The following is a 27488-nucleotide window of genomic DNA, read 5'->3' on the forward strand; positions in this document are numbered from 1 at the left end:
TTTCACAAAACCAGTAGTGGGAATTTGAGAAAAGAAATGTGTAGAATACAGGTTAGCATCAAACAGGGACTTGGGCCTGGAGGTGAGAATCCGAACAGGTGTGAGAGATGCGACTGAATGGGTGTCCGACCAGGGGCAGGCGGGTGGTGGTGGGGAGGGCACTGCCTCTGGAGTGAACAGCGCGACCTCTGTCCTGGGCGCTGCGGTTGTGCTGTTCCCGGAAGGAGATGACCCATGCGGTGTGTGGTGGTTCCCACGAGCTGGGGGCAGCCTGACACTACGGAGACATCTCCTCCCACAGTTCTGGAGGCCAGAAGTCCAAAGTCAGGGTGTGAGCAGGGCTCTGCTCCCTCTGCAGGCTGCAGGGAAGACGCCCCATCCCTTCCAGCTTCTGGTGGAGGCGGCGTTCCGTGGCTCGAACTGATCGCTCCAAACATGCCTCTGTCTTCTTGTGGCTTTTTCCCTCTGCGTCCGCATTCCCTCTCTTTAATGAGGACTCAGTCCTGTTGGATTTAGGGCCCATCTCATTCCTGTTTGTGACCCCACCTTAATGTGCAAACACCCCACTTCCAAATAGGGCCACATTCCCAGGTTCTGGGTGGACACTCTGGATTGGGCGGAGCGGGGGGTGGGGGAGACACGACACTGTTCAGCCCAGTGCACTGTCCACAGAAACCTGGCTCAGCTTCCTCCTCCCTGGAATGCGGAACACACGGGTGCCGGGGAAGCTGCTTCTCCCCATTTCTTCAAGGACACTGTTAGAGGCTCCTCGCGATTAGCGAGGATGGTCACGACGTCCAGGAGCACTGCCTGCACTGGAAAGGTCGCTGCCATTCTTGGAGAATGTCTCTTGTCCCCACAGCTGCCCCGTGGCCCCACGGAGCGGACAGGTGGAGCGTGGCACTCGCTCACCCGGAGGATGGCTAGTTCCGTGCGGCATGGTGGGCTCTCGCCGCCAGCCGGCTGGGAACCTGCCCACCAGTTGCTTGCCCAGCAAGGTCGGTCCCAGCTTTAGCGGCGCTGTTCACTACAACAGAGCGGGAAGTGCACCTACATTGAGCATAAACGCGGGCTTCCCGAAACTTGCCAGATATTAAACATCTAAAAAATAAACTTTTTTCCTAAGAAAGCTGTATAATTTAGTAGAATGCCTCAGTCAACTGAATTTTTATGTAGTCTCAACTCCTGAGAGTAAATTGTTGATTTCGCTTTTTTAAATCTGTAGCTAAGCCATTTACGCAGCTGGTGAAGGAGATGCAGCTTCATCGAGAAGACTTCGAAATCATTAAAGTGATCGGAAGAGGGGCTTTCGGAGAGGTAAGATAAGCTTCACTGTGCTGGCTTTGCCTCATGGCCAAAGCAGCCCCCATCCAGCAGTTTTGGGATCCAGCGCGTTGACCAGGGTTTGGGGGGTCACTGCTGGGATTTGGGAGAGCACTTAATGCAACAAGGAAGAGAAGCGGAACCCCGTGACAGGTGAGTTGCCCCGAATCTTGCTGCTTTGAGACAAGTCTATTAAAAATCCATTTGTTAATTGAAAAATTTTCCGCAGAGTGCAGGGAAGGCAGAACCACAGCCGTTCTCGTGGGTGGCTCACCTGCCGTGGGTGCTGGGGCCCTCTCTGCTGGGGAGGGGGTCTGCCACGGGGCCCTGCCGGTCTCCGCTCCCCTCAGGAGCGCTGGCCTCGCCGCCCTGGGCCGGATAGCCAGCGCCCAGGGGCCGTGGCCTCTGCCCCGGGTACCTTCCTTGGCGTCGGGCCCCCGCAGGGCCTGAGGCTCAGGTTCCTGCTGCAGACCAGGGTCAGGTGGTTTTACGGCCCGTGCACCTCTTAAATACGGAAATGAACGGACCCCCAGCTCAGACTTTGCCTCTAGCTCTCTGGGGCTGGGGAAGCTGGGGGTGGGTGGGTGCGCAGTTCTGAGGAGAAAGCCAGCGGTGACACGCTGTCCCACTGCAGCAGACGTGCTCTGCCTGACCACGAGCCCTGCCGTGACTCCACGGTGCCGTCAGCGTGACTTGGGCTTTGTTGTGCCCGGCCTACGTTTTCCGTTGTGCACCGAGGACAACAGCAAAGCCGTGCATTCACTAGGTGGCCCCTGGGCTCGGATGCGTCTCCTCTGCCTGCTGAGTTGAAACAAGGCCTGTCATCTGTCTTAGAACACATGTCGGTGTTTCTGACGATTCTCCTGCAAGCAGCCGATGGTACCCCTCCCGTGTCTGCTTCGGTAGAACACACAGAAAGGCGGTACTCCTCCAGAAATGCTTCCCAGAGAGTCCAGGGAGAAAGCCTGGCCTGCCCCAGCGAGTGTGGACAATTGGGTGTCGTGCCCTGGTTTCTCCCTTGGACACTGCTCTGGCCTCAGCTCGGACCCCAGGCCCAAGTCCTCACACCTTGCTCTGTGTCCCCCCGCCTGGGCCTGTCCCTAGGAGGGTGTCTCACGGAGGTGGGGGTGGGCAGAGAGGCAGCAGTGCCACAGGGAAAAGAGAGAGTTCTGCTCAGAAATAACACAGGGATGCCTGGGTGGCTCACTTGTCAGGTGTCTGACTTTGGCTCAGGTCACCATCCCAGGGTCTTGGGATCAGGTCACACTTTGGGTCCCTGCTCAGTGGGGAACCTGCTTATGTTCCCTTTCTCACGGTCTCTGTCAAATAAATAAATAAAATCTTCCAAAAAAAAAAAAAAAGATTTTAGAAGAAATAACACATCTCTGAGCCTAGGTGGGTTACGTGATGATGTGAGGTCTGGTTTAGTGGCTGATCTGTGAGGAGAGGGAGAAGGCCTTCTGAAACCAAGCCTGACTCAGGGCAGCGTATACTTTTGCTGATTGACTTCCTTGTACCGGGACCTGCGCCAGGCTCTGGGCGCAGATATGAGCAAGGCCCAGGCCCTCCCAGAGATCTGGGGTTACGGGCCTAGCGGAGGGATCTGAACAGTCAAGAAGACGCCTCAGGGCCGGAGAGGCAAGATGAAAGAATGGGAGACAACAGTCTTGTGCCCGAGCAGGTTACAGTTCGCGCAAGTGCTCTCTGCTGCCGGAGAACTTAATGCAAAACTCAGCTTTCTGAGTTTCAGAGAATGTGGCCTGTATCACTTTTTAAGTTCCTCCTAAACTAAGAGAAACCCGTCCTTGTCTGGGCCTTTGCGGAAGTCCTCAGGTTCTCTGCCTTCCCTTGGCTCCGTGTCCAGGCTTTAGCAACCTGTGAGGCCCTCCCCCACCCCTGTGCCCCACCACCCCTCCCCGGGCCCTGTGGCCTGGGCTGTCCACGCCGGCTCCCTCGTCCGGCTCCTCCAGCCACCCAGCCATTCTGCATCCCATCTGGGCTCCCTGTACATGCTTGCCAGCCCTCCCCTGCCATGACTAGATGTTTGGATTCTTTTTTCTTTTTTTTTTTAAGATTTTATTTATTTATTTGACAGAGAGAGATCACAAGTAGGCAGAGAGGCAGGCAGAGAGAGGAGGAAGCAGGCTCCCCGCCAAGGAGAGAGCCCGATGGCGGGGCTCAACCCCAGGACCCTGGGACCATGACCTAAGCTGAAGGCAGAGGCTTTAACCCTCTGAGCCACCCAGGCGCCCCTAGAAGTTTGGATTCTTACCAATCCTGCCATTACGTGGCACTCTGTGGTAACGAGGCATCATTGCCGTTGCCTGCCTGAGATATTCGTGTCATCATGTACCTGAAGTGTGTGCCCGATTTCAGTGACGGCACTGAGCGGATCCCAGAAAGGAGGTCTCTGTCAGTGTTGGGGTCGTCTGTATGAAGAACACACACAGAGAAACATGGTTCTAACTGAGTTGTTTTTTCCTCATGACATGCCAGAGGAGGGTGAGTGTCCGTGAGGGTCTGCATTGGAGCCCAGGTATATGGACCCATAGCACTGAGGCCTTGGGACGTGCCGGCCCGGAGCCCCCTCCCAGAGAGAACGTGGACAGTCCAGAACTCTATACCCCTTGGCAGGAGTGTATGAAAATCACAGTTCAGAATTGCACGCATACATGACCCCCCTCCACACACACACTGAGTTGAGGGGAACACTTCTGGATGATTCTGTAAACAAGATTGGGAATATTTGGGGCATTGCCCTTTTTCTCAAGCACAGTAGCTTTGGAAACACTTTCGGGATCGTGGGGATGGCAGGTCTGGGAAGTGCTTTCATCAGTGTGGGAGCACTGACCCCTTCTAGACCCCGCCTGCACACCACCCCATCAGGAAGAGGACAGATCGAGGCCCATGGGCCCAGGATGGCTTGTGCTGGAGCCGGACTTGAGTCCTGCCTGCCTGACTCAAAGCCCCAGGCCCAACCCAAAATGACTTTTTAAAAAGAAACAAAGCTTTAGCTTGGTTTAGAAACAATTTCAAACTATCAGAACAGGTGCATAAATAAAATGGGTCAGAGATCAGTCACCTTTCCTTTCCCCAGGTGCCTTTTGTCAGTTAACATTTATCTCATTTGCTTTATCGTATTGGCCGTGCTCCCCTCCCCGCCCTCCCATGCGTGTGTTTGTGTGTAATTTTTCCTGAAGGACTGAGAGGGGGTTGCCTGTGTCAAGCAAGTTGCTTTCCCCTGATGTTTCAGAGACCGTTTTCTTGTTGGAGATAGTCTTTTAGAAAGTCACGGTTCATAAATGTGGATTTTCAGTCAGAATACTTTTTGTCTGATCTACTGTCTCACACCAGGACCTTCCTGGCATTCTTTCTGGTCCCTCCAGACTGGGCCTGGGCTGTCAGGCATTACACTTGCCTCTCATGTCCCAGGATCATTTTTCAGGGTTTCGGTAAGTTATTTCTGTTAGTATTTCCTCATGGAAGCGTCTGATTTTGGAGCTGCATGTAGCATCATCATCTCGTTGACGCAATTAACACTGAGTTTTGGGCCAAGAAGCAGCTTCGAGTAAACTAAATGGGATTTTTACAAACTGTTTATTTGGGTATTTATCAGAGGCATCGGCGTGTTTCCTGGCCAGAGCCTGGGCCCCGATGACCTCTTCTACAGAAAAAGCATCTAGTGAGAGTTCAGTGTCCTGCATCTCCTCTTCAGCAGGATCTGGATTGTTCCTGAGGCTTGTAATCTTGAGAATTTCATTACCTCCCTCAGAAGTTATCAGCTCTACTGTTTTTCCCAGTTAGACCACTTCTGTAGTAAATACTATGCCGTGTTTTTCCCCTGGTTCACCCATCTGGCGGCCACCAGGTCGTTCTCTGCATCTGTGAGTCTGGTTCTGTTTTTGAGACTCTACACGTAAGGGAAATCACATGGTGCTTGTCTCTGACTGACTGACCGCATTTACCATATTACTCCCGGCCCCATCCATAGTGTTGCAAATGCAGGATTTCATATTTTTTCTGCCTGAGTAATACTCCGGTGTGTGTGTGCCGTCCCTTCTTCATCCGTCTGTCCATCTGTCGTCGGACGCTTCGGATGTTTCCGGATCTCGACTGTTGTAACCAGTGCTACAGTAGACATAGGAGTGCTTCTGTCTCTCAGAATCAGCGTTTTTGATTCCTCTGGAAAAATACCTGGAAATGGAACTGCTGGATTGAATGGTAGCTCTTTTTTAATTGTTTTTTTGAGGAACCTCCGGACTGTTTTCCAGAGTGGCTACGGCAGCTTGTGTTCCCACGAACGGTGCGTGAGGCTTCCCGTTTCTCCACATCTTCACTGGTGCTTATTTTTTCTTGTCTTTTTGGTAATAGTGTTCTGACAGGTGTGAGGTGGTATCTCATTGTGGTTCCGATTGGCACTTCCCTGATGACGAGTGACACAGGGCGTCTTGTCGTGTGTCTGTTGGCCATCTGGAGGTCTTCCTTGGAGAATTCCCTCAAGTTTTCTGCCTATTTTTTTAAATTGGATTGTTTCGTTTTTTTCTCTCAAGTTGTGTATGTTTGTTACGCATTTTAGGTATTAACCCCTTACAGGATGTATCCTTTGCAGATCCCTCCTTCCATTCAGTAGGCTGCCTTTTTGCTTTGTTAATGGTTTCCTTCACTGGGCAGAAGCTTTATGGTTTGATGTAGTCTTAATAGTTGATTTTTGCTTTTCCCTTGCGTCGGGGGAGAGATCCAGAAAAATACTGCTAAGACTGATGTCTGAGAGATTATTGCCTGTTTTCTTTTAGGATTTTTATGGTTTCAGGTGCTGTATTTAAGTTTTTAATCCATTTTGAGTTTATTTTTGTGTTTGTGTGTGGAGTAAGGAAATGGTCCGGTTTCATTCTCTTGCGTGTGGCTGTCCAGTTTTCCCAGCGTGTTTGTTGAAGAGACGGTCTTTTCCATGTTGCTTGTTATTGCCTCCTTTGTCGAAGACTGACCACATACCACGAGTTCATCTCTGGACTCTGCTTTGCTCCGTTTGTCTGTGTGTCTGTCTCTGTGCCAGGATGTGGTGTTTTGGCCACCACAGCTCCGTTAGGATAGTGTGAGAGTGGGGCATGTGATGCCTCGAGCTCTGTTCTTTTTCAAGGTGGCTTTGGCTCTCGGGTCTTTGGGGTTCCATACAAATTTTAGGACTATTTATTCTGGTCATGTGAAAATGCCATTGATACTTTGATAGGGTTTACATTGTAGTAGTATTTTTTTCACACTGATATTTTCCCTATTGATTGTAGCTGGTTCCAAGGAAGAAATCGACACTCCTGACGGAATGACAGACTGTGTGCCCAGAGTTGCTGTTCTTAGACGTGTCGGGGAACTCACAGACTCTTTCTGTCCTCCGTGCAGAGCTGTGAGCTTGGTCTGTCGTTCTAAGGCCATGGCTGAGACACAGCAGCTGGAACAGGTGTGGTGTGCTGAGCGGGGCCACCACCGTGAGCGCCAGGCTTGCAGTGACAGGGTGACCTAGGGAGGTGACAGAGGACCATGTCATTCCATATGGTCCATATGGTGGGCAGCAGGAGTCTGGCGGCAAGCCACGTGGTTTGGGAGGTGCTTTTGGCCTTTGGCGAGCTGTGGGGTTCCGTTAGGCCGTGCTCCTTGTGGACCGCCCCCGCCCGTCATCAGTCCCGTGGAAGACAACATTCAGTTGTGACTGTATGGTAGCGTGCTCACACGCGTGCATTTGAGGGAGAGCCTCTGCCCCTTGTCAGCATGTTGCTTGAACCTCCCGGCCTCGGACTCCGAATCTGTAAGTGGGGCTGTAAACACAGCCCCTGCCGAGGAGGGTCATGGTGAGGGTCAGCTGAGACTGGGGGGGAAAGGCATAGTCCCAGAGCGGGGAAAGCGCCCAGGGCATGGAGCTTGTGGGATTAGTTTAACGTGATTGTTTAGAAAACCAGGGAGTAGGCTACCTGCCTACAAGCCAGTAGGCATGTAGCACATGGTCTGTAGTGGACGCTTAGGACAGTGAATGCTTTTACAGGGTAGAATGTGCCAGACGGTGGCACAGACGTCACATCTGGTATTGGGACTGTTGCGAGAGCTCATCTGAGATTTGCTGGGGTCAGGAAATCCAATAGGACTTCTTGGGAGAGGTGGCATTTGAGTTGTACCTTGAAGAAGGTGGCTGACAGCCGACGTGCTATGTGTGTAACACCATCTGGGCACGTGCGGGCACGCTGGCTTCTTTGATCCTCACCGCGGTCTCGGGCCAGCACTGCTGTGACCGCTTTGCTTGCTGTAGAAACCCAAAGGGAAGAATTTGTCCGGGTCACAGTACAGAGCTCATGCGGGTACACCTCCCATCTTGAAGGTCTCAGGGACAAGAGCTGGCACATGGCAGAGACTGTGGCGGGAGTGAGAGGTAGAGGTGAGCCCCCAGCGGGGCAGGTGGGGAGGCTGTGGGGACGGAGCCCTCGGACACAGGGAACAAGGCTGGGGAGCGGTGAGTAGATTTTTAAAGTTTTGCTGATGAAAATCCCAGGCATGCGCCAAAGAGGACGGTGAGCCCTCCACCCGCCGCTCCCCACTCCATGTGCCCGTGGCTTGCTGTGGAGGGTTGTGAACCGAGCGCGTGCGGTGCCAGCTGCTGAGATCAGGTCTCGATGGTTAAAAGGGCGAATTTTTGTTGACGTAAAAAACTCCTCTTCCTCAGCAGCTCATTCTCCAGCGTTTCCTTTCCGCTAGGCAACAAAGATCGCACTGCAGTTACGGGAAAACGTGCTGGCTTTTGTTCCATTAACTACATTTTTGTCACACGCCTGCTGTGTCCCAGGTCGCGGTTGTCAGGATGAAGAGGACGGAGCGAATCTACGCCATGAAAATCCTCAACAAGTGGGAGATGCTGAAACGGGCGGAGGTGAGTACGGCGGTGACCGGTGTGCAGGCGGACGGGGCTGCTGTGCCCCCCGGCCGGGGCCTCCCTCCTCCGTCCCAGCGAACTGCTTTTTGTCACCGCAAGGCCAGCACGCGCCCCGTCCTGCCCTGCTTCCGCTGCCCTGCAGGGCTCCTCCCCCGCCAGGGCTGGTCACGGAGAGGGAGGAGTAAAGCCTTCGCGGCCCTGTAGGCATTTGTCCCAGGTTTGCTTCCTGCACAAAGGGCATTATTGAATTCGGAGCCTACTTCAGGACAGAGATGCCTTTAACACTCCGTCCTAGAAGGAGGATGAGATCATAAGTAGAAGTAGACGGTGACCACTTGGCAGTTTCCGATGTGTTTTTCCTGAGTTCTACGTCCTATCTGGGGTGCCTGTTTCACGCTCCCGGCTCCGACCGATTCCTCTGGTGCTGTCCAGACTCGCCCCCAATCTGCCCTCCCTGGCCCTCCTCTGTGCTCCTCCGCTTCGCATCAGGACCTGAGCATCCTTACCCTGTGTCCTGTCGCTGGACTGTCCAGGCCCAGTGCCCTCTGCGCGCCTGGGGCTGGGGTCTGCCTCGCCTGCCCCCCGCCCACCATCCACGCCACCTCTGCTGTGCCTCAGCTGGGAAGCAAGCTCACCCCAGGACTGCACACCCCTAGGATTGGCCGCCGTCTCCTCCGGAAACTCCTTTCCTGGTTTCTGGCCTCCCTCATCCTGTCACTCTGAACCCTCGTTGTAATTCTAGGTGGCCCTTCCTCCTCTGTTCTGCAGTTCCTACCTGGGGTGATGCTGCCCCCTTGGGCAGATGACAGCACCAATGTTTGTTCTGGTCGGATCGCTCTCCTGAGCTCAGGCTGTCATTAACTCGGTGAGCGGGCCTTCTCACGCAGCGTCCAAGCTCATCGTGTCTGTCCTTTACGGCTTGCCCTGCTTCCTGCCGCGCACCCAGCACAAGGCCTCACACCCTGGGCTGCTTGGCGAATGCACTTTGGTTGGTGGAAGCATCACCGTTGGCGCGGCTCCCTGGGCTCCGGCCGTATTCCTTGTTCCGGGCCCCAGCAGCCCTCTTCGGTGCCGCTGGTCCTCTGGTCGTCCGAGGGCTGTCGCTGACATGACTGTTTGCGGGGAGCGAGCAGCTTGTGTTACGTAGAAGTCTGGGGGAAGAATTAGTGTTTGGGGGAATAAATGCTAGTAGCAAATTCATTTGAGTTTATATTTTGATAAGAGTGAGAAGTCTCAAGATTAGGGAGAGGTGATTCTCACCTTATCATACGAGTTAGTATTTACCCAAATGTCATGGTGAGTACATTTTAAAATTATGGCATTTTGAAATTTAAATCTGGTTACAGAGATCCTATCTAATTGGCATACTCTGAAAAGTCCCAGAATTATGATTCTATATGATTTATGGTGATAATTTTGACGATTATCTCAGCATAGATGTCATGGGGGGGGTGTGTGAGATACGTATAAAAACATAAGATTGATATAAAATGCGGGTTGAAATAATTTATCTTTTCATTCTTAGTAACCTTATTTTGAACATTAAATTTTATATTAACTTATAAAAATCTTTAAAAGCGTGGAGTCAGCAAGATGAGGCAATAGAGAAGCTGCAAAACCGCGTTAATTCATAACTTGTGGGTCGTGCTGGGCTTTCAGCTCATCTGCTTGGCTCATAAAAAAGTCCTGAAAGTTTTCTCTAAAAAAAACAACAACAACAACTGCTGAACAATACGTGTCTTTCCTGACTGCGGGTCTCGGTGCTGTTCCATGGTATCAGGATGGCTTTCTTTCTAGATGTGGATGGGCAGGTGCTTGGGACCACGGAGCGTCTTGTGGCCGCCTCATACTGGGCCCTGTGGTCTCGGTGGCCGCCGGCCAAGGGGCCACAGGGGCTCCGGGACCTCTGGTCTCTGCACATCTGGACATTGTAAGCTGACCGCTGCCCCACTGAAGTTACTTTCACTGCTTTTAATCAGTAGAATTGAGGCACATCTACTTCAGTCATTTCTTCTTGAAAGGAAAACCTTAGAAAACAAGTTTAGAGCAGAACACTTGTAGGAGGAAAGTTCTCCAGGCTACTGTGAGTCTCCGGAGAGAACAGGTAGAATTCCCCAGTGCCTGCCAGAGCAGGGCCCCTGTGGGTGCCACTCTGATTTTTGTGAAGCTTTGCAAGTTCAAATAGAAGGAGTTGAAATGTTCCGTGCTCAGAGCGTCCTGTGACGGTCGTGTGCACCAGCGTGCTAGAAGTGAAACCCCTTGCACGGCTCAGGTCAGGAAGCAGGTGTGTGCCCTTTCCTGCCATCCATGTGATCTGTGACAGAAAGGGTCACACACGGGGTGGCCGTACCGTAGGCCATCAAGGCGAAGCTGGCCTGGTCAGGAGAGGTCAGGCATTGCTGTGTGGGACGGGCCAGCACCCACCCTCGAGCCCAGTGGACTGTCCCGTGCTGGCTGAAGCATTGGGCCCATGGGAGGAAGGGAGGGCACAGGCCCATCATGAGGAAGGAGTTCTCAGCCGTCCTCAGTGCCCGTGTGGGCAGGAGCAGGGAAGAACCTGGAGCCGTTCGGGCTCTCGGCCCGTGGGGCTGAAGAAAGACTGAGGAGTGGGTGGGAGCTGCCTTGGGGAGTTTCCAGGTGAGGGCGGGGGGGCCCGGCGTCCTGCACCGTCTCCAGAGCCGGGCCGCGGCAGGGTCTCCTCTGCTGGGGACTGTGCTGCTCAGATGCACATAGACCGACTGTCCCCATTCCTTACAGACGGCCTGTTTCCGAGAAGAACGGGACGTGCTGGTGAACGGGGACTGCCAGTGGATCACGACGCTGCACTACGCCTTCCAGGACGAGAATTACCTGGTATGTGTGGGTCCCGGGGCCGAGGCGCTCAGATGGCGCGTGGCTGCGGCTTGTAGATTCCTTCGTTCTGGGACTGAAAAAGGGGTCACGTGGCGTGGAATTGACGCTGTTTCACCGCATGTTTGACCAGAGAAGACTCGGGTTTGTTGTAATGTGGTAATCAGGTGGCATTTTTTTTAAATAGACTAGTGAGCTTGTGTACTTTGTTTTCCTGGTCATTAGCTAACCTGATTAGTTTGGTCACTGGCGCTGTTCCATTTAAATAAGCTGGGGGTGTCCAGCGTTTTCCATCTTGAGTGTCTGGAGTTACGTGTGAGGACGAGAGCGAGTTGCAGGGCTCAGCCCCGGATGCCGAGCGGATGTTGCTGTCTCTGCTGCTTGGTGGCAGGTCCAGGACTCTGAGCCGGGCGCTCCGAGGCCTTCTGACACAGGCTTGGGGGGCTCTTGGCATCCGTTTCCCCTGCCTTGAGCTGGGCGTACTTCCAGTGGTGACCAGTCTGCCGCGTGGTTCGCACATGTGCCTGGTCGTGAACACGTGGGGACGCAGACCCAGCGGCTCAGAGTGGAGGGAGACCAAACCCCGGGTCTCAGGCACTGTGAACTCCAAGAGGGACTCTAGGCTCGTCTAAAGCCAAAGTCTGTATGTGGAGCTCTGGGTGTCGGGCGAGGACAGACCTCGGAGAAGCTGATCTCTGCCTCGGTCCTCTGGCCCGCGTGGCTCCGGCGGTGGCCGAGGGGCCTTCAGGGGTCAGCAGAGCCCCAGGGCAGAGACCTCTGTCTCCCTGAGCGCGTCCCTGCTAGTGTGCTCCGTTCCCTAGAGCAAGCTTGTTCATCGGAGAACCGTCTCTTTCAGACATCGGAGAACTCCCTTAGATTTGAACGGTCCGAATTAGGTAAAAGGGTTTATTATGCTCTTCATTCAGAATTTAAAATAGGGGCACCTGGGTGGGTCAGTCAGTTGAGCATCCGCCTCTAGGTTTCAGCTCAGGTCCTGATCTCAGGGTCGGGAGATGGAGCCCCGTGTCAGGCTCCGCTTGGAATTTTCTCCCTCGCCCTCTGCCCCTCCCCCACCCGTCCCCTCTGCTCACTCACGCTGTGCTCTGTCTCTAAAAGAATTTAAAATACATACACTTGCTCCTACAGAGGGGCCCATTGTGTTTACTGAGCAGAGGCGTGTGGGTCACCTCCGTACGTCTCTCCAAGGACCCCATGGCTTAGGCATTCAGGGTTGTCATCACTTTTTAAATTGGGTGTCAGGAGCAGGAAGGGATGAAGTCATGTGCCCAGGGTTGTCGCCCAGATGATGGGGCTGGGCAGGGACCGCAGCCCGGGCCTGTGGCAGGAAGTGGTGTTCAGGGCCCTTCCCCACAGACCACGGAGTCCTGATGCCCTGGAGCCCTCCGCACGCAGGCCGCCGCTCGGAGGGGCGGCTCCAGCCCGTTTCCGACGTGGTGAAGCCTCTGAGTGGTCCGGACGGCGCGGGGCTGTGTGTGCAGGAGCGGGGCAGCGCCTCGTCCCCGAGGTCAGCGGGGCTGTCGCAGCCTGGGCTTATTCTGACCGCGGACAGTCCGCTAGGAATCCCAGCCAAGAAGCCGCTTCTGGAGTGCGTGGAGCTGCACAAAGAGAAGTCCGGGGACAATTAGGGGGAAGGAGAGCTGGGACTCTGCGCCCTTCCTGGGTCCTCGTCTTGGACCGGTGGACCGGGGTCTGGCTGCTGTCTCTGCTGCCCCCGAGTGGTACTCTCCGGCAGGTGCCTGCTCACTGGGACAGTGTCAGTCCGCACCCTCCTGGGGTGGGCCGGGCTGGGTCAGGCCTCCCTCAAACTGTGGGCTCCTTGGCTGCCCTGTTGAGCCGGTTCATGTTAGAATTTCTGCTGTAGGCGTCTAAACTCGGCCTGTCATAAAAATTAAACCTGTTTTACCAGTAACTAAAAGGGCGTTGCCTTTTACTGACTTAGAATCCTGTGTTACACGACAGAGAAAGTAATTGGTCTGGTTCTTACTCCAAAACTCAGGTTCTGCGCGTCCACCGTAGAAGCTCTTACGGTTGACTTTTCTTACAGAGTAGTTTCGTGAGAGCCTGTCCGTCCTGTTAGCCCTGCTGTACTACGTCCTTGTTTTCTTTTCATATTTCCCGGCAGACCCGAAAGCCCTGACATTCGGCCAGATATGCTGCTTTATGTTTTCTTTAGGGTCTGCACAGCTTGGCTGTTTATTCCCCTGCCCCCTCTCCCCGGGTGCGTCTGTCCACAGGTGCTCTGGGCTTTGCCTTCAGACACCCACGATTTCTGATCCAGCCTCTCTGTGCGCCCCGCCCCCGCCACCCCCGCCCCAGCGCCTGTCAGCCTCACCTCTTGCCTGGACCGACCACATCACAGCCTCCCAGCCCCTCTCCTGCCCTGCTCCTGGCCCTCATCCTCTAGTCTGTTCTTCCTGGGCAGGCAGAAGGCTTGTAACGTGCAGCCAACTGCAGCGGTCTAGCCCAGGACCTCCCAGCAGCTTCCCTGGTGCTTAGAGTGGGGCGTGTGGTCCCAGCTGTGGCCTGTGGGGCCTGGTTTTGCTCCCACCCCCTGCTCACACTCCAGCCATAGTCACTGTCGTCCATTCCCCCCAGCTGGCCATATCCTTCTTTGCACACATCCCTTTGTCTGGAACATAACCCCCAACCCCTGCCAAGGCCGGCTTCTGCCTGCCGTGCAGGCCCCAGACGTCTGCCGCCTTGTGCTCTGGCAGGCTGTGTGGTTTCGTTTTCTTCTGTGCCTAGCGCTCTCTGAAAGTGCTGGGCCATCTGCACACTTACGTACGGTCTCTGTCCCTCCCCTCAGCGGCAGCTCTGTGGACAGCGCCCGTTGTCTCCGGGGTGTCAGGGGCTCCTGGCCGAGAATGACTGAGTGAACAAGGGAGGGCACGAGATCAGCGGGCGCCATCGAGGGCCTTCCGTGAAACAGGAGTTGTTGTGGGTGCAGGTGAGGGGGGACCTGATCACCCAGGACCCCCCCCTTGGACGGGTGGGCTGCCGTGCCTTAGCGCCATGAGATCAGGCCGAGCGGAGCCGTTTGTGAGGCCGGGGGGGGGTTTGTCGGTACGGGTGCTTTGGAGAGCAGGGGCCTGAGTGACGGACCCCTCCTCACACGAGCCCCCCAGCATGGTGGCTGCTCTCCTCCCACATGAGGCACCGAGGGCTGTGTTTGCTGTTCTGGGCCTGGGTCCGGTTGCCTGTGTTCGGATCCTTGCTCCGTCACTCGCTGGCTGGGGCACTTTGGGCCTTGGGCCTCACTTCCTTGCCCACAGAATGGGATTGTGCTTGTGCCTGCAGTGGGGGCTGCTGTGGGCATTGCCAGAGGGGACGGGCACAAGCCGGAGCCTGAGAGCACAGAGCCTAGCAGCTGCTTTCTGACCGCTGTTCGGGTCCCAGTCAGTCTGCAGCGGTCATTTCTCTGGCTCAGTAAAACCGGGTGCTGGCGTTTCCCTCTGTTGGCTAGTTAACTGCTGGACCAGCATGTCCATCTTGTCAACAGAAACTGGCTTCCAGGGAGGTGATTGCTCTGGGGCGGGGCCCACCGCCTCCCCAACAGTCCCCAAGCCGCAGCCACCCCGACTCTGGCTGTGACAGTCTCACCTGTCCCGGGCCTCCCTGACCTGTGAGATGCCCCATCAGACGTCAGAGCGTTCAGGGTGCTGCGCCGAGAGGCTGTTGTCAGAGAGAAGGCTGCCCTGCTCAGAGGGGAGGCCCACTCAGTCCTGTTCGCAGGACACCCGGCACTTGGACGCTCTTCTGTCGTGGCTTTAATTTCTGCATAAGCCGTAAAGGGTCTGATTTTTCGTGGGGCTTTACGCAGAGATATCTGCCTTCCAGCTTGTTCGTGGGATCGCCTTTCTAATAAGAGCTGCTAGTTTCATGTGATTTTAGGTAACTCACCTTCTTCCTCTGGTCCAGTGTTCTCTTCCTGTGATTAAAGGGCCGGGAGAATTCTACAAACCCAGGAGAACCTGATAGATCATGAATCGTGTTTCTGCTTTGGGTCTCCAGCTTCTGTTGTGTCTTCTCCTGCATCAGACTCTTCAGTAACTTTCTCTGGAGGTTAAATGTAGTACCTGTTGAAGTTGTTCTCTGCCAGATGCCTGACTGGAAAGTGCAGCAGTGTTAGGGTCCAACAAACCGGGGGCATCCTGGATGACGTGGGAGCAAGCAGTCGGTCCCGACTTGAAGAGCCGGAGAACTTCCCGGTGGGGGTTTGGCCTTCAGTTGTCAGGCTTGGTGCTGACTGTACCCTCTTCTCCCCCATCTCGCCCCAATTTGTAGTACTTGGTCATGGACTACTATGTGGGTGGTGATTTGCTGACCTTGCTCAGTAAATTTGAAGACAAGCTTCCGGAAGATATGGCAAGATTCTACATTGGTGAAATGGTGTTGGCCATCGACTCCATCCATCAGCTGCACTACGTGCACAGGTAACCACCTCTCGGGTTTTACAGAGGCTGCATGGAATGTGTTAAAGGGCCCTCAGAGCTCTCTGTGTCACAGGCCCCAGGCTCCAGGGGCCCCGGGAGCTTATGCACTTAGCAGCCCTCTCTTTGAGCTGCCCCACCGCCTGGCACTGGGGGATCCCAGCGTCACTGTGACAGCCTTGATGCTGGAGCACCAGTCACCCGGTCACCCAAGGCCACCTGACAGCAGCTCCCCCTCTCCCCTGCTGACCCTCCTCCCCAGGACGCCCACCTCCTGGCTTATCAGCGCTGCTTTCCCTGTTCCACGGCCTGCAGCAGAATGCAGAAAGGAGAGGCTGCGGAGAGGGGCTCACACCCCAGCAGCCCAGGCGAAGGTTTGACTGGCTCTTGGCCGGGGGAGCTGGTGTCCGTGTGGTTGGTATCCTCCCGCTGCTCTGGGGGCCCTTTGCCGGGCTTGCTCTCTTTGGTGCGAGGGACTGCGTCCATCTCTTCCTGCCATTTAAGACAGCAAATTGGTCCGGGAGTGGGTTTGTTTCTTTGTCAAAGTCACATAACTGTCTTTGAGTTTCCTGCCTGATTCCACTGGCTGCAGGTGGCTTGTCGCTTTCTTAATGTTTCTTCTGGTATTTACCTCATATTTCTAAATAACAGGCTTCTCTTGCTCTTCTCTTTTTGTTGTGGAGAAGGGAGAATTAGATTACATCTATTAAAATGGAGATTTACCCTTTACAGCGGTCTCTCTCGCGCCCCCCCCCCCGCCCCCGCACACGCTTCCCATCCCCCCTCCCACACCATCGCAATCCATAAATGATAGCGTTTGGTTAAATCTGTGTTTGGTGTTCATAACACAGCGCCCGTGTAGATATGGCAGGTGAGCCTTGCGCACACACAGTATTTACACTTGTCATATAACCTGTCTTCTCCGGGGTTGTGGTGGCCCCGTTTTTTCACGAGTCTGCTTTTCCGTGGTGGCTGTCGCTGATTATCCCCTAACCCTGTCCCCGAGTTACAAAGCCTCTGTGTGCCTTGGTCTGACTTTCCTTGGCGCTGCTTCTGCCTTCCCGTCCCTCTGCCCCGGTGCTCTCTGAGCCTCCTGTTCTGCCTCCTCCTGGGACCTCCGCCCCCGGACAGCCCCTCCCCACCGCCCTGGGACTGCAGCCCTTGTTGTCTGAGTCACGCATCTTCCTCTTTCTCAGTTCATGCTTTCGATTTGGTAGCACACACTCTGTAAATTCTGGAAAAGGAGGCTCCTGAGACCTTTTTTTTTTTTTTTTTGAGATCAGCATCTTAATTCCATCCAGGTGTATGACTGAGGGATGACCCAGTACGGGGTTCTCCATTGGAAGTCACCTTCCTCTTAGGACTGTGAAGGCGTCACTGTGCTGTGTTTGGGGGCTTGGGGCTGCCACCATCCCCTGGCATGGCCGCCTGCTTGGCTGCTGCCCCACTTCGGGCCCGACTCAGCAGACGCAGCTCCCGTCCTAGTGTGAAGAGAAACGCCCTTCAGGTCTGGCTGAGTGTCACCTTACTGCTCAGCAGGGAAACCGAGGCGCCAGGCCTTGGGACAGCTTGCCTCCAGCCACATGTCCTGCGGGGGGCACAATGGTACAGGTCCCCGTGTCACAGAGTAAGCAGGGAGAGCTGCCCCAAACAATTGTCACTTCGTTTAGGGCGATGGGGTTTGGGGCAGTGCATTTTCCCTTTTTCATGGATTCCTTAATGTCGTTGTGCCTGCTTTTGTAACAGTTCGTTGTAGTTGTTTTCAACCTTCAGTTTTATGTTTTACCTTTCTGACAGACTGTGCCTGAATCATACCAGATGTGAATGTCTTTGCCTCTGTCACTGATCTCCAGGGAAATTAATCTGACCCCCTTATTACAGTTTATTTTTCCCTATTTTCCCTAATTAGAAAGCTTTCTTCATATTTTCTTAATTGGCTCTATAGCAGCTTCACTCTTGTCTGACCTGCAGGCATGGTACGAGGATTAAATATGTAATTAGCTGCGTCATCAACTCAGGATTCACACTTAGCGCTTGAACGAGCCCGTCTAAAAACCGCAAGCTTTGCATTTTTGGTAGAAAGTTCGCAAAGTCAGGTTTCGTAGGACGTCAGTGCTCCCGAGCCTCCGGTGGCGGAGGACACGGCGTGAGTGGCTTGAAACCGCATCTGGTGGGGCCGGAGAGAAGCGTGTTCTGTCAGCACGAGCGGCGGCACTGCTTGCTTTAACACGCACGGCCTGGACCCTGTGCCCCAGCTGCACCCGGCTTCTGTGGCTGTCTGTGGGCCTGCGGTGACTATCGGTAGCGCCTGCCGCCCCACGGCGGGGCTTCCGCAGCACGGGGTGGCGGGGCGGCCGGGGGCGGGGAGCGCAGCGCCCGTGCTTCTGAAAGGCCGGCCCCAGATCCCAGCAGAGGTGGGAACGAAGCCTCTCAGGTTGACACAGGCTTGCCGGCGGAGGACGTCACATTCCCAGAAAGAACAGGGCGTATGGCTTAGGGATGAAAGAAAGAACGGTGCAGTTTTGTGAGACGGAACATGCAGAAAGCAAACGCGGTCTCGGAAAAGGAAGAGCTCGAGTGAGGAGCTGCACGTGTGGAAGAGACGCAGGATCGCGCAGGGGAGACGCAGCCAAGACCGGGAGTTGGGGGGTGGGCAGTTGAGGTAGGGGGGCTCCTACTTTATCCTGAAGAGGCCCTCCTGTCGTGCCACGAGCCGCTTACTTATTCACGTGTCTCTCTGCCCCAGTGGACTGAGAGGACACCCCGCACGTCCGCACTCCTTGGGCGGTTGGTCTGGCTTTGGAAATCCGTCCTGTCCGCCGTCTCTGTCTCTCCGCGCCAGGGCCCTGCTGCTTTAATCATGGAGGCTGAGCCCATGGCGGCCTGGTCGCCGCGTAAGACCCCTTGCTTTGTCCGCACGGCTCTTCTGGCTGTCTTCACAGTCACCAGTCCCTGTGACCTTCAGTATTGACTTCTCTGGCTCCAAAAAACAGAACATTGGAAAGTGTTCACTGATGGGCCCTGCAGTTTGTCAGTTCAGGTCCTTTTTTTACTTCTGTGTTTTCAAGCATTAGTTATGTTTCACTGTTTCGGTTTCTTTGGGGACTCCCACGGTCTGTGTTCTGGGTCTTCTCAGCCTGTCTTCTGCTTCACTCCAACTCTCTCTCTCTGACCCTTCTCTCTGCTTTGTCTCGCTTCTTGTTCTTCTAGGTCTTTCCCTGCCTTGCTTCGCTGCCTTTTATCAGATCTTTATTTTAATTTGTTCTCCTTTGGGTACCTTATAATCAAGTCACTATTTCTGAGATGATTTTTGTTTTTTTCTTCTGGTTCTTCCTGAGTTAAATCAACTCTCTTCATTTCTCCCTGTTTTGTCTGGTTCTGCTCTTAGTTTGTATGTTCCTGACCGGTTGAGGGTTTGTTTTCTCTCCCTGTATGTTGTCCAGTTCGGAGTGCTGTGCTAGCTTTCTTTTGCTTTGTGGGTCTTCCTGTGGGTAAGAAATGTCATCTTCTGCTTACTTTGTGGGACTCGTCCTCGATGTTGGGAGTAGCTGGGCGCATGTCTGCTTTCCCGGAGGCGTCACGCCATGCCGGCACACTTGCGCTCCCACTGCGCGCCTGCCAGCCTGTCGTTCGCTTATTTTGCCAGGAGGGAGGGTTTGTGCTTTAGAACCCCAGTCCCTACGGGGCCCATGTTTGCCAGGACCTAGAACAGCAGGTGCAACCACGGGCTTCCCTTGCTGCCGTGCACTTGCTGCTGCTCACTGGTCTTTGGCCCCCAGGTCATCATCCGTCACATCCAGCGTGGGGTGTGCTGCGCGCCCTCGGTCTGCTGGGCTCCTGCCCCAGAGCTTCACCTGCCTCCTGCTCTCATCCAGGCTCTGCCCAGCCAGCCTCAGCTGCATTTTTTACTTCCTCGCATTTCCTCACAGCACTTACCACGCGTGTTGTGCTCCCGCGCTCGTTTCCTGCCACCTCAGCCAGGGGGAGGCTTCGTGAAGGCAGGAGGCTGTGGGGTCTGTCACTGTCATAGACCTGGGGTCGAGCACAGCGCCTGGCACAAAGGGGACGCTCAGGAGACCTTGTCGGCTGTGTGGTGGGAACAGGAGTGGCGTGTCACCCGACGAACCGGGGACACTGCACCAGTGAGCACCGCCGCATACCCACGTAAAGTGCACGGGAGACATTCTCCCAAGATTGTCACTGATACGCTGCAAGGTAAGGGCTTGACCTCCCAAATGCACAGCATGGAAATGGTGAACTCATTTATTTATTTCACTAACAGAGACATCAAACCTGACAATGTCCTTTTGGACGTGAATGGTCATATCCGCCTGGCTGACTTTGGATCATGCTTGAAGATGAATGACGATGGAACTGTAGGTATTTTGTTGGAGATTTTCCATTTGATTTGGGGTTTTGCTTATAATTAGAAGGGGCTTAAAATTGTGATTTGAGATCCAGTTAAGAAAGCAAGTTTATGAATGTAAATTAAAAAAGATAAATCTGTTAAGGAGACAGTTGTAATGTTCTACTTAAGTTTGAAAGCTCTTTTTTGCTTTCTGTGTTTATGAAAGTCACGCATGCATCTTCTCAGCTGGGGGTTGTGGGGTTTCCACACATGGCTAGACGGCTCAAGTCATGTCAGGGCTGCAGTGGATGGCAGGCGGTGCTTGCGTCCCTTCTCGAAGCGCCCTGTGCTGTAACTACCCTCCCTCTTCTGTCTGGGCCGCTAACTTCCCGTCCGTGAGGGCTTTTCTCTTCTGTGGGTGTTGCAGATCTAGAAGCAGGGGTCCTTGATGCTAGACTTTTCTCTTTCCAACAAGCCGGTCTCTCATTTCTTTGCGTCCCGAAGGGTTGATAGGTGGGTGCTGTCCTCAAATCCAGTCTTCTGACGGACCAAACGGCGGCCTCCAACTGAGCTAGTGCGCGGCTTAGCTTTCTCCCCTGCACACGGGGCTGCGCATCCCGTGCCGCCACCTCATGCCCCCGTCTTCCCCTGCCCACCTCGGAGCTGCGGCCGCGCTGCCCAGCCGTGATCTGGTCACGTGACGGAGGCAGCCCTCCCTGCTGATTCGGTCTGACCCGGGGTGCGGCTTCACCCCATGGCCCTCTCTTCAGACGTAACCAGGGGAGAGTCAGTCAGGCCTTTGTGATGGTTTCTCCCTCGGTCTTGTGGACTCTGTTCTCTGCGTACTCCGAGACCAGTCTGATTCTCAGCTGACTGGCTTCCTCTCGCTTTCTCTGTGATGACTGCTGCCCTCTCGGGCCAGAGATTTCAGGAGAGAGGTCACAGGCCTGTTCTGCTAATGTCGGTAGCCGAGGGAATATTCTTTCCCCATAGGGCCCTTAGCCTCCTGTTTCCCCACCGGGGAGTTCCTGAGCACTGACCTAGTGCCTGCACCCCTTCCTGATGGTCCCTCTGGGAGGCTGGGGTAGCCTCTGGGTGAGCCGCCTTCGCATCCCTGGGAGCGTCCTGGAAATCCGGTGTCTGGGCCCCACCCTAGGATTCGTTCTGCAAGAATCTAGGTGGCCTGTGTGCACATGGGTGTGGCGGAGGGTTGGCCTGAACACACGTGGCCGCAGGACCCCACCTTGGGCCGTGACGGAGCCTGTGGGACATGCCACCCCTTGAGGGACTGCAGTGCCATTTGGGGGCTGAGGTGGGCCTTTGGGCCCAGAGAGACCAGGTGTGAGAGTGTTGTGCGTTCTGGAAGCTGCCAGGGCGTGGTGCCGCAGAACAGTTACGCACATTGAATTTTGAATTACAGTTTCTAATCATGATCATGGGCCACTTTTATCTCATGACGGTTTCCTTATTTGTCGTCCCTATTTTAGAGAAGGTAGTTAGGAACGTGGCATGAGAGCTGCCCTGGGGTTTCCCTTCCAACACCACCCTCTCCCCTAAGGTCCAGTCCTCTGTGGCCGTGGGCACTCCTGACTACATCTCGCCCGAGATCCTGCAGGCGATGGAGGACGGCATGGGCAAGTACGGCCCCGAGTGTGACTGGTGGTCGCTGGGCGTCTGCATGTACGAGATGCTGTACGGAGAAACGCCCTTCTACGCAGAGTCGCTCGTGGAGACCTATGGAAAGATCATGAACCACGAGGTAAGACACATTCCCATGTCCCATTGGTTCGAGTCCTGAGGTGCAGGCCCGGAGGCGGGAGGGCTGCTCGGAAGCTGTGAGCATCTTTGGGGAAGAGGCAGTAGGGCTGGAGCAGGCCGCTGGCCGCCAGGCAGGAACGGAGATAGTGGGCAGTAGAGTCCACACCCACGGCCGGCAGGGGAGGTGTGGGCATGAGGGGAGGAGAGCCGCTGGCTCCGGGCCCAGGAGGAGCATGTGGAGCGGGCACAGCCTCAGGACGGCAGGGGCCAAGGAGCCACCGGGCACGTCGCTGGAGGGGCTGGCTTCACCGGCGGTTGTGACGGCACCACGCGCCTCCCCACAGCGGCATCCTTCTGCCTCCCGGATCCTGTTCCTGTTCCCTTTCCCGGCTGTGCGTTTCCCACCCCGACCTTGCCTCCCCTCTGCCTTGCCTCCATTTCTCATTTGCTTTACCACTTGCTCTTCCTCCTCATGCTCCTGGCGTCTGCCCCCCACAGTCACGGAGGCCTTCCCTAGGCCGCTCCCCCCTCCGCCATGGTGCTCTTGGTGTCCTCCCGCCTCCCCAGGGGCGACCCCAGCACTGACCTGTCCTCAGCCCCATCCCTCACTAATGGCTCGTGCGGGGAGCAGGTGCACACAGAAGTGGTGGGTGGCTTCCGTTTAACTCCAGACCAGAGCAGGCCATACTGGTAAAAAACACTTTTCCCAAAGTAGAAATAAATGTCTTTTTGTGTAAATTAATACATAGTTAGTATTAGTAAAAACGTCGGACAACACAGAGGGGCAGAGTGTAGATGGTGGGAATCACCCCATCCCTTCTCGGCGGTAAGCGCTGTGAAGCTGCGGCCTGGGCTCCGGGAGTGCTGCGGAGCCTGCTGGTCCCGCTCACTCTCGGTGGGGCCCGGCCCGGCTCACTGTGTGCTCTCCTCTGAGCCTCACCGCCACCCCGGGACATGGTGCTGCCGTCCCTGGTTCTGGATCACAGAGGCGGGCCTGTGCCGGGGAGTTGGGGGGTGCTGGGATGAACGGCATCACATCACATAGAACCAGGTGGTTTTGTCTGTGTGTTTTTGTCATTTGTCCAGTGCGTAGAAACAGACCATTCTGTTGGCGTGTGTGTGCCCTGTTGTTTTTTTTTTAACAAGTCCCCTTTTGGGCATGTAGGTAATTTGCAGTTTACAGGGTCAGAATATCGTGCCGTGCGAACACGGTGGGTGTTCTCTCCGTGACTGTTTCCGTAGAACACGGTTTTCGGAGGGGGTCTGCCATAGCTGCTGGCAAAACGCCCTCTGCAGAGCCCTGTGGGCCTGTCCCACCGCAGCGCGGTCTGCGTCCTTGGCCGCTTTGATGGGTGACTAACCAGTCCCTCGTCATTTACGTGGCATGTGCTACCAAATCCACTGTGCACAAAAGCAGGACTAGTGATTTTCTCATTTGCTTTTCTGGAATTCAGTTTTGTTAGCCGTGGCTCGCATTTTACCGTGGAATTTGCAGTCACCGTGGAATTAGGACTGTTGCTTTGGAGCGGTTGCCTCTCTTGTCTCCTGTAGCATCTGTACACCTTCGATTTTTCTGAATGTGTTTTCATCCCATGTCCCCCCACCCCCAGGAGCGATTTCAGTTTCCATCCCACGTCACCGACGTGTCTGAAGAAGCCAAAGACCTCATTCAGAGACTCATCTGCAGCAGGGAGCGCCGGCTGGGCCAGAACGGGATAGAGGACTTCAAGAAGCACGCGTTCTTTGAAGGTCTGGATTGGGAGAACATACGGAACCTGGAGGCCCCTTATATTCCTGACGTGAGCAGTCCTTCTGACACTTCCAACTTCGACGTGGATGATGACGTGCTGAGAAACATCGTAAGTGTCGATGCAGTCTCGTCCCGACGTGGCGGCCTTATGGGTCCAAGTCTTGGCAGCGTGTGTCCGGGGTTGCTCTCCAATATGATACATCTTCGGACTGTGTTGGTTTTTTAAAAATCTGGTAGCTGTTTCAAGAAACGCACCTTTTATTCCAGCCTTCAGCTTGGTCCTTAATGTCCCTTTGAGAATGTAAGGGTCACAGGCTCACCTCATTTTTCTGTGCTTTGGCAGATACTGGGTTTTTACAGACAGAAGGTTCATGGCACCCCTGCCTCCAGCACGGCTGCGGCACCATTATTCCGACCACATTTGCTCACTTCGTGTCTCTGGGTCACATTCTGCTGGCTCTTGCCACGTCTCAGACCTTTTCGTTCTTACTGTATTGTAACAATTCCGTATTGTTAGGTGATCTGTGATCAAGGTTTGCGACTTGCCGAGAGCTCAGGTGACGGTCACTGTTTTGTAGCACTAGAGTGGTTTTAAATTAAGGGGTTTGCTTTATCCTGATGGGCTACACTGTCACACGTTGAACAGACCACCCGGTGGTGTGATCGCAGCTTTCACATGCGCGGGAAACTGAACAATACAGTTGACTCACTTTGTTGTGAAACTCCCTCTCTGGTGGTCCGGAACCGAACCCGAAATTTCTCCGAGGTGTGCCTGTGCTCACTGGTGTTCGTCTGGCAGGGGTTTTGGGAGCAGCAGTGACCATGTGTGTGTTCTGAGTCCTCCCACCAATGTTGTGGGTCCTCCAGATTGGGTCCTGGCTCTGGGGCTGCGGTGTTTGCCTGGTCCGATGGGGCCTCTGGTACACAAGTCGTCACCTTTAGCTCCCAAGAGTTTTCCTCCGAGGCTGAACCCAGCCTTCTTCAGTCTGTACATGTGACCTGGTTTGGGGATAGAGTTACTGGGGTTCAACCAGGTAGAGGAAGGATCTTCTTGATGGCTCCCTAGAGAATTCCTCTTACTTAAATAAGCCCTTAACTATAGACTACACAGAGAAAAGTAGTGTCACTGTGGGAAGGGTTTTCCTAGACTCCAAAGAAACTACTTCCACACTGACATTTCCCAGATGAATTGTAACTTTGGTTTCACGTTGGATAAAGGAGGATCCTGGAACTGAAAAATAGAGTAGGTCATATATTTACCTAAAATACCCTAGCTTGGCTTCCAGGCCTCCCTTCTGCCTTTGGCCTCTGTTGCTGCCGATAACCTGGACGCCCCAGCCTCTGCCCTGCACCCTCCGGGGGCTGTGTCTGTGCCCTGTCTGCTTGCCTCTGCTAGGGGCCACGTGGAGTGGGGGCAGATGTGGTGCAGGTGTCCTGTGACGCCATCCTCACCTGAAGCGGCGCGTCTGTCCTCTCACTGCGTTGTGTGTGCAGCAGGCGCAGCCAGACCTGAGAACTACGAGTCTGCCCAGGCTGTGCCCCCTGGCGGGGAACTGTGTCCTCCGTGTCCCAGAAAGCCGTTCTCTCTCACGCACCCATGATCTCACCGATGTGTAGCATTCTTTGCTTCTCCTTTCCCTTTGTTGGAACGTGGATTTCACTCTGTCGTGTGTTCTTCTGCAGGAAATACTGCCTCCGGGTTCTCACACGGGCTTCTCTGGGCTGCACTTGCCCTTCATCGGTTTTACGTTCACAACGGAAAGGTGGGTCTCGCTGTGTTGTTCCCCAGGCAGAGCCTCCCCTCGGGCTCGGTGCACAGTCTGGGGGCTGCTCCTGGACAGGTGCATGCCTGCGTCATCGTTGGGGGAGACCGTGCTCATGAAGCATGGATGGGCCTGTCCTTTAGAAGGGCCCCCTGGTGACTACACATGGTGACATGTCGCGGGCTCGACAGACTTCTTCCACAAAGGGTGGTCTCGGTTATATAGTCTTACTTGTTAACAAAACCTCCAAAAATGAGAAACCCATCTTTGGCTCATGGGAGGTAGTTGGCTGACTTCTGACTTACAGCCTGTCAGCTTTGGCGAGATTTGTTCCTGGCCGTGGCCGGTGGCCCCCTGTCCTGGTCGTGCCAGCTTTTGTGCGGATTTTAGTCGCAGTTCTGTAGCTTCCACTGCGGGCCGGAGTGCGGTCGCAGATGTGGGAGAAACTGGAGGGCAGGAGCAGAAGCCCCGTGTGTTGCTCCGGGCCCTGAGCATGAGGTGACTGGACCTATTAGCCTCTGTCCCACATGGGCCTCTTTGCCAGGCTCTCACTGGCTTTCAGAGGAAACCGGGCCGGAGGACAGGCAGGCCACGTGGAGCAGACGGAGCCCCACGGCGCCTGACGGAGGGCAGCACAGCCTGACTCCTGGCACCTGCTAGCAGCTCGTAGCCAGATTGATGAGTATTCCTTCAGGAGGGGGTTGTTTCTGCTTGAGCTCTTAGACACCCCCTTGGGGTGAGGAGCCAGAATGACAGCGGATGCCCTGTAGTCCCCACCAAGTGGCCTGAGGTGCCGTAGGCCTAGCAACCTCTTAATCCCTGGTGTGGGGCTTCCCTATTTCCTGACCTGTTCTCGCTCCGTGGGCACTTGTGAAACCTGGGGGTTCTGGGCCCACCGGCGCTTTGGCAGGTCGGGCCCAGGGCCCTCCTCCCAGAACCGAGCCCGTGGTGCTGGCGAGCGTGGCATTCTCAGGCCACCTTTGAGAGACCCTGGCCCGGCCCTTCCCGTAAGCGTGTGTGTGCTGGTGACTTTGCCGCTCTCTGTATAGCGGGACTCAGAGGAGTCCCCCTGGCATCATTGTCACGTTAAAAGCAAGAGAACTAAACTTGTGAACCAGCTCGAGAATTAAGCTCTGAGTGAGAGCGGTGCCACGGGCTTTAATCTGCGCATGTGGCGTGCGCCGTGGTCCCATCGCCGGTGGGTAGCTGGGCTGCCCGCCGTGCGGGAGAAGAGAGCCCTGCGGGTTCAGTCTGTGGGGGAGGATGGGCCCTGGAGGTGGAGCTGCCCGTCCCCAGAACTCCCCGGCCAGTCAGTGGCAGGAGGAGGAGAAAGCCCTCGGGGGCCTGGGTGTCCAGGGCTGTCCCCATGGCCTGCACCAGGCCCCCACGCCCAGGTGCCCGCAGGACACTGGCTCCTGTCGCATTCTGGCTGAGCAGAGGCGATGCAGTAGGGGTTTCGTTCTCTGACCCCTGCGGAGGGCACATCCTTGTCGGTCACCCCCTGTCGTCCAACCGTTAGCCCTAACGAGGGCTCTGGGCTAAATTCTGGCTCCTTAAACACTAGTCTTCTCGCAGGCGGTTTTGGTGGCCTGCCTGGAAGACGAGTGTTTGGCCCCAGGAAGCTGTAGAACGCCGACGAGCTCACCATGACTTCTCAGACGAGAAAACCCCGTGGCTTTCCTTGCAGCTGTTTCTCTGACCGCGGCTCTCTGAAGAGCATCATGCAGTCCGGCACCCTGACCAGAGACGAGGGCGTGCAGCGGGACCTAGAGAACAGTCTGCAGGTGGAGGCCTATGAGCGGCGCATCCGGAGGCTGGAGCAGGAGAAGCTGGAGCTGAGCAGGAAGCTGCAAGGTGAGGGCAGAGCCTGGCCCTCCGCAGCCTCGGCCGGCCGCCCTGGGTGCCAGCCGGCCCTCACGGCCCGTGTCCCTCCCCCAGAGTCCACGCAGACAGTGCAGTCCCTGCACGGCTCCACGCGGGCGCTGGGCAGCTCGGCGCGGGAGAAGGAAATCAAAAAGCTCAACGAAGAAATCGAGCGTCTGAAGAGTAAAATAGCAGGTGGGTGGTCTGCTCTCGGGCCGTCCTCCCTGTAGAGAACGTTCGGTCCTTTTCGTGAGGCAGAGAAGGAGGGAAAAAACTCCGGCTTCGGTGAACCTGTTTAAATGTCTGTTTCGTCAGCTCACCGGAGAGGATTTTCCACCTCGGCACAGCTCAAATAATAGGATTTTGTAGTTGAAGCCAGAATGCGTCTCTAGTCTTTCATCCACAAACTCTCGGAACGTTTTACATTTCTCGGTCTTAATTCCCCTCTTTGTAGCCCTGAGACAGAATTGCC

At 55.2% G+C, this 27488-nt stretch overlaps 1 protein-coding gene across 2 annotated transcripts in view; it reads left to right on the plus strand.

The window, feature by feature from the left end:
- Positions 1–27488, plus strand: part of CDC42BPB (CDC42 binding protein kinase beta) — a 97103-nt gene that overhangs the window by 37161 nt on the left and 32454 nt on the right. For both annotated transcript variants that reach the window (XM_032839704.1, XM_032839705.1), the window contains exons 2-11: positions 1226–1317; positions 8147–8230; positions 10991–11086; positions 15389–15537; positions 19817–19910; positions 21441–21641; positions 23251–23499; positions 25074–25153; positions 26841–27007; positions 27092–27211. In XM_032839704.1, coding sequence (XP_032695595.1) covers positions 1226–1317; positions 8147–8230; positions 10991–11086; positions 15389–15537; positions 19817–19910; positions 21441–21641; positions 23251–23499; positions 25074–25153; positions 26841–27007; positions 27092–27211 — 1332 coding nt within the window. The remainder of the gene's footprint in view (positions 1–1225; positions 1318–8146; positions 8231–10990; positions 11087–15388; positions 15538–19816; positions 19911–21440; positions 21642–23250; positions 23500–25073; positions 25154–26840; positions 27008–27091; positions 27212–27488) is intronic.

This window comes from Lontra canadensis, unplaced genomic scaffold (assembly GCF_010015895.1).
Source record: "Lontra canadensis isolate GAN:19392208 unplaced genomic scaffold, GSC_riverotter_1.0 scaffold108, whole genome shotgun sequence".
In the NCBI taxonomy this organism is placed as follows: Eukaryota; Metazoa; Chordata; class Mammalia; order Carnivora; family Mustelidae; genus Lontra; species Lontra canadensis.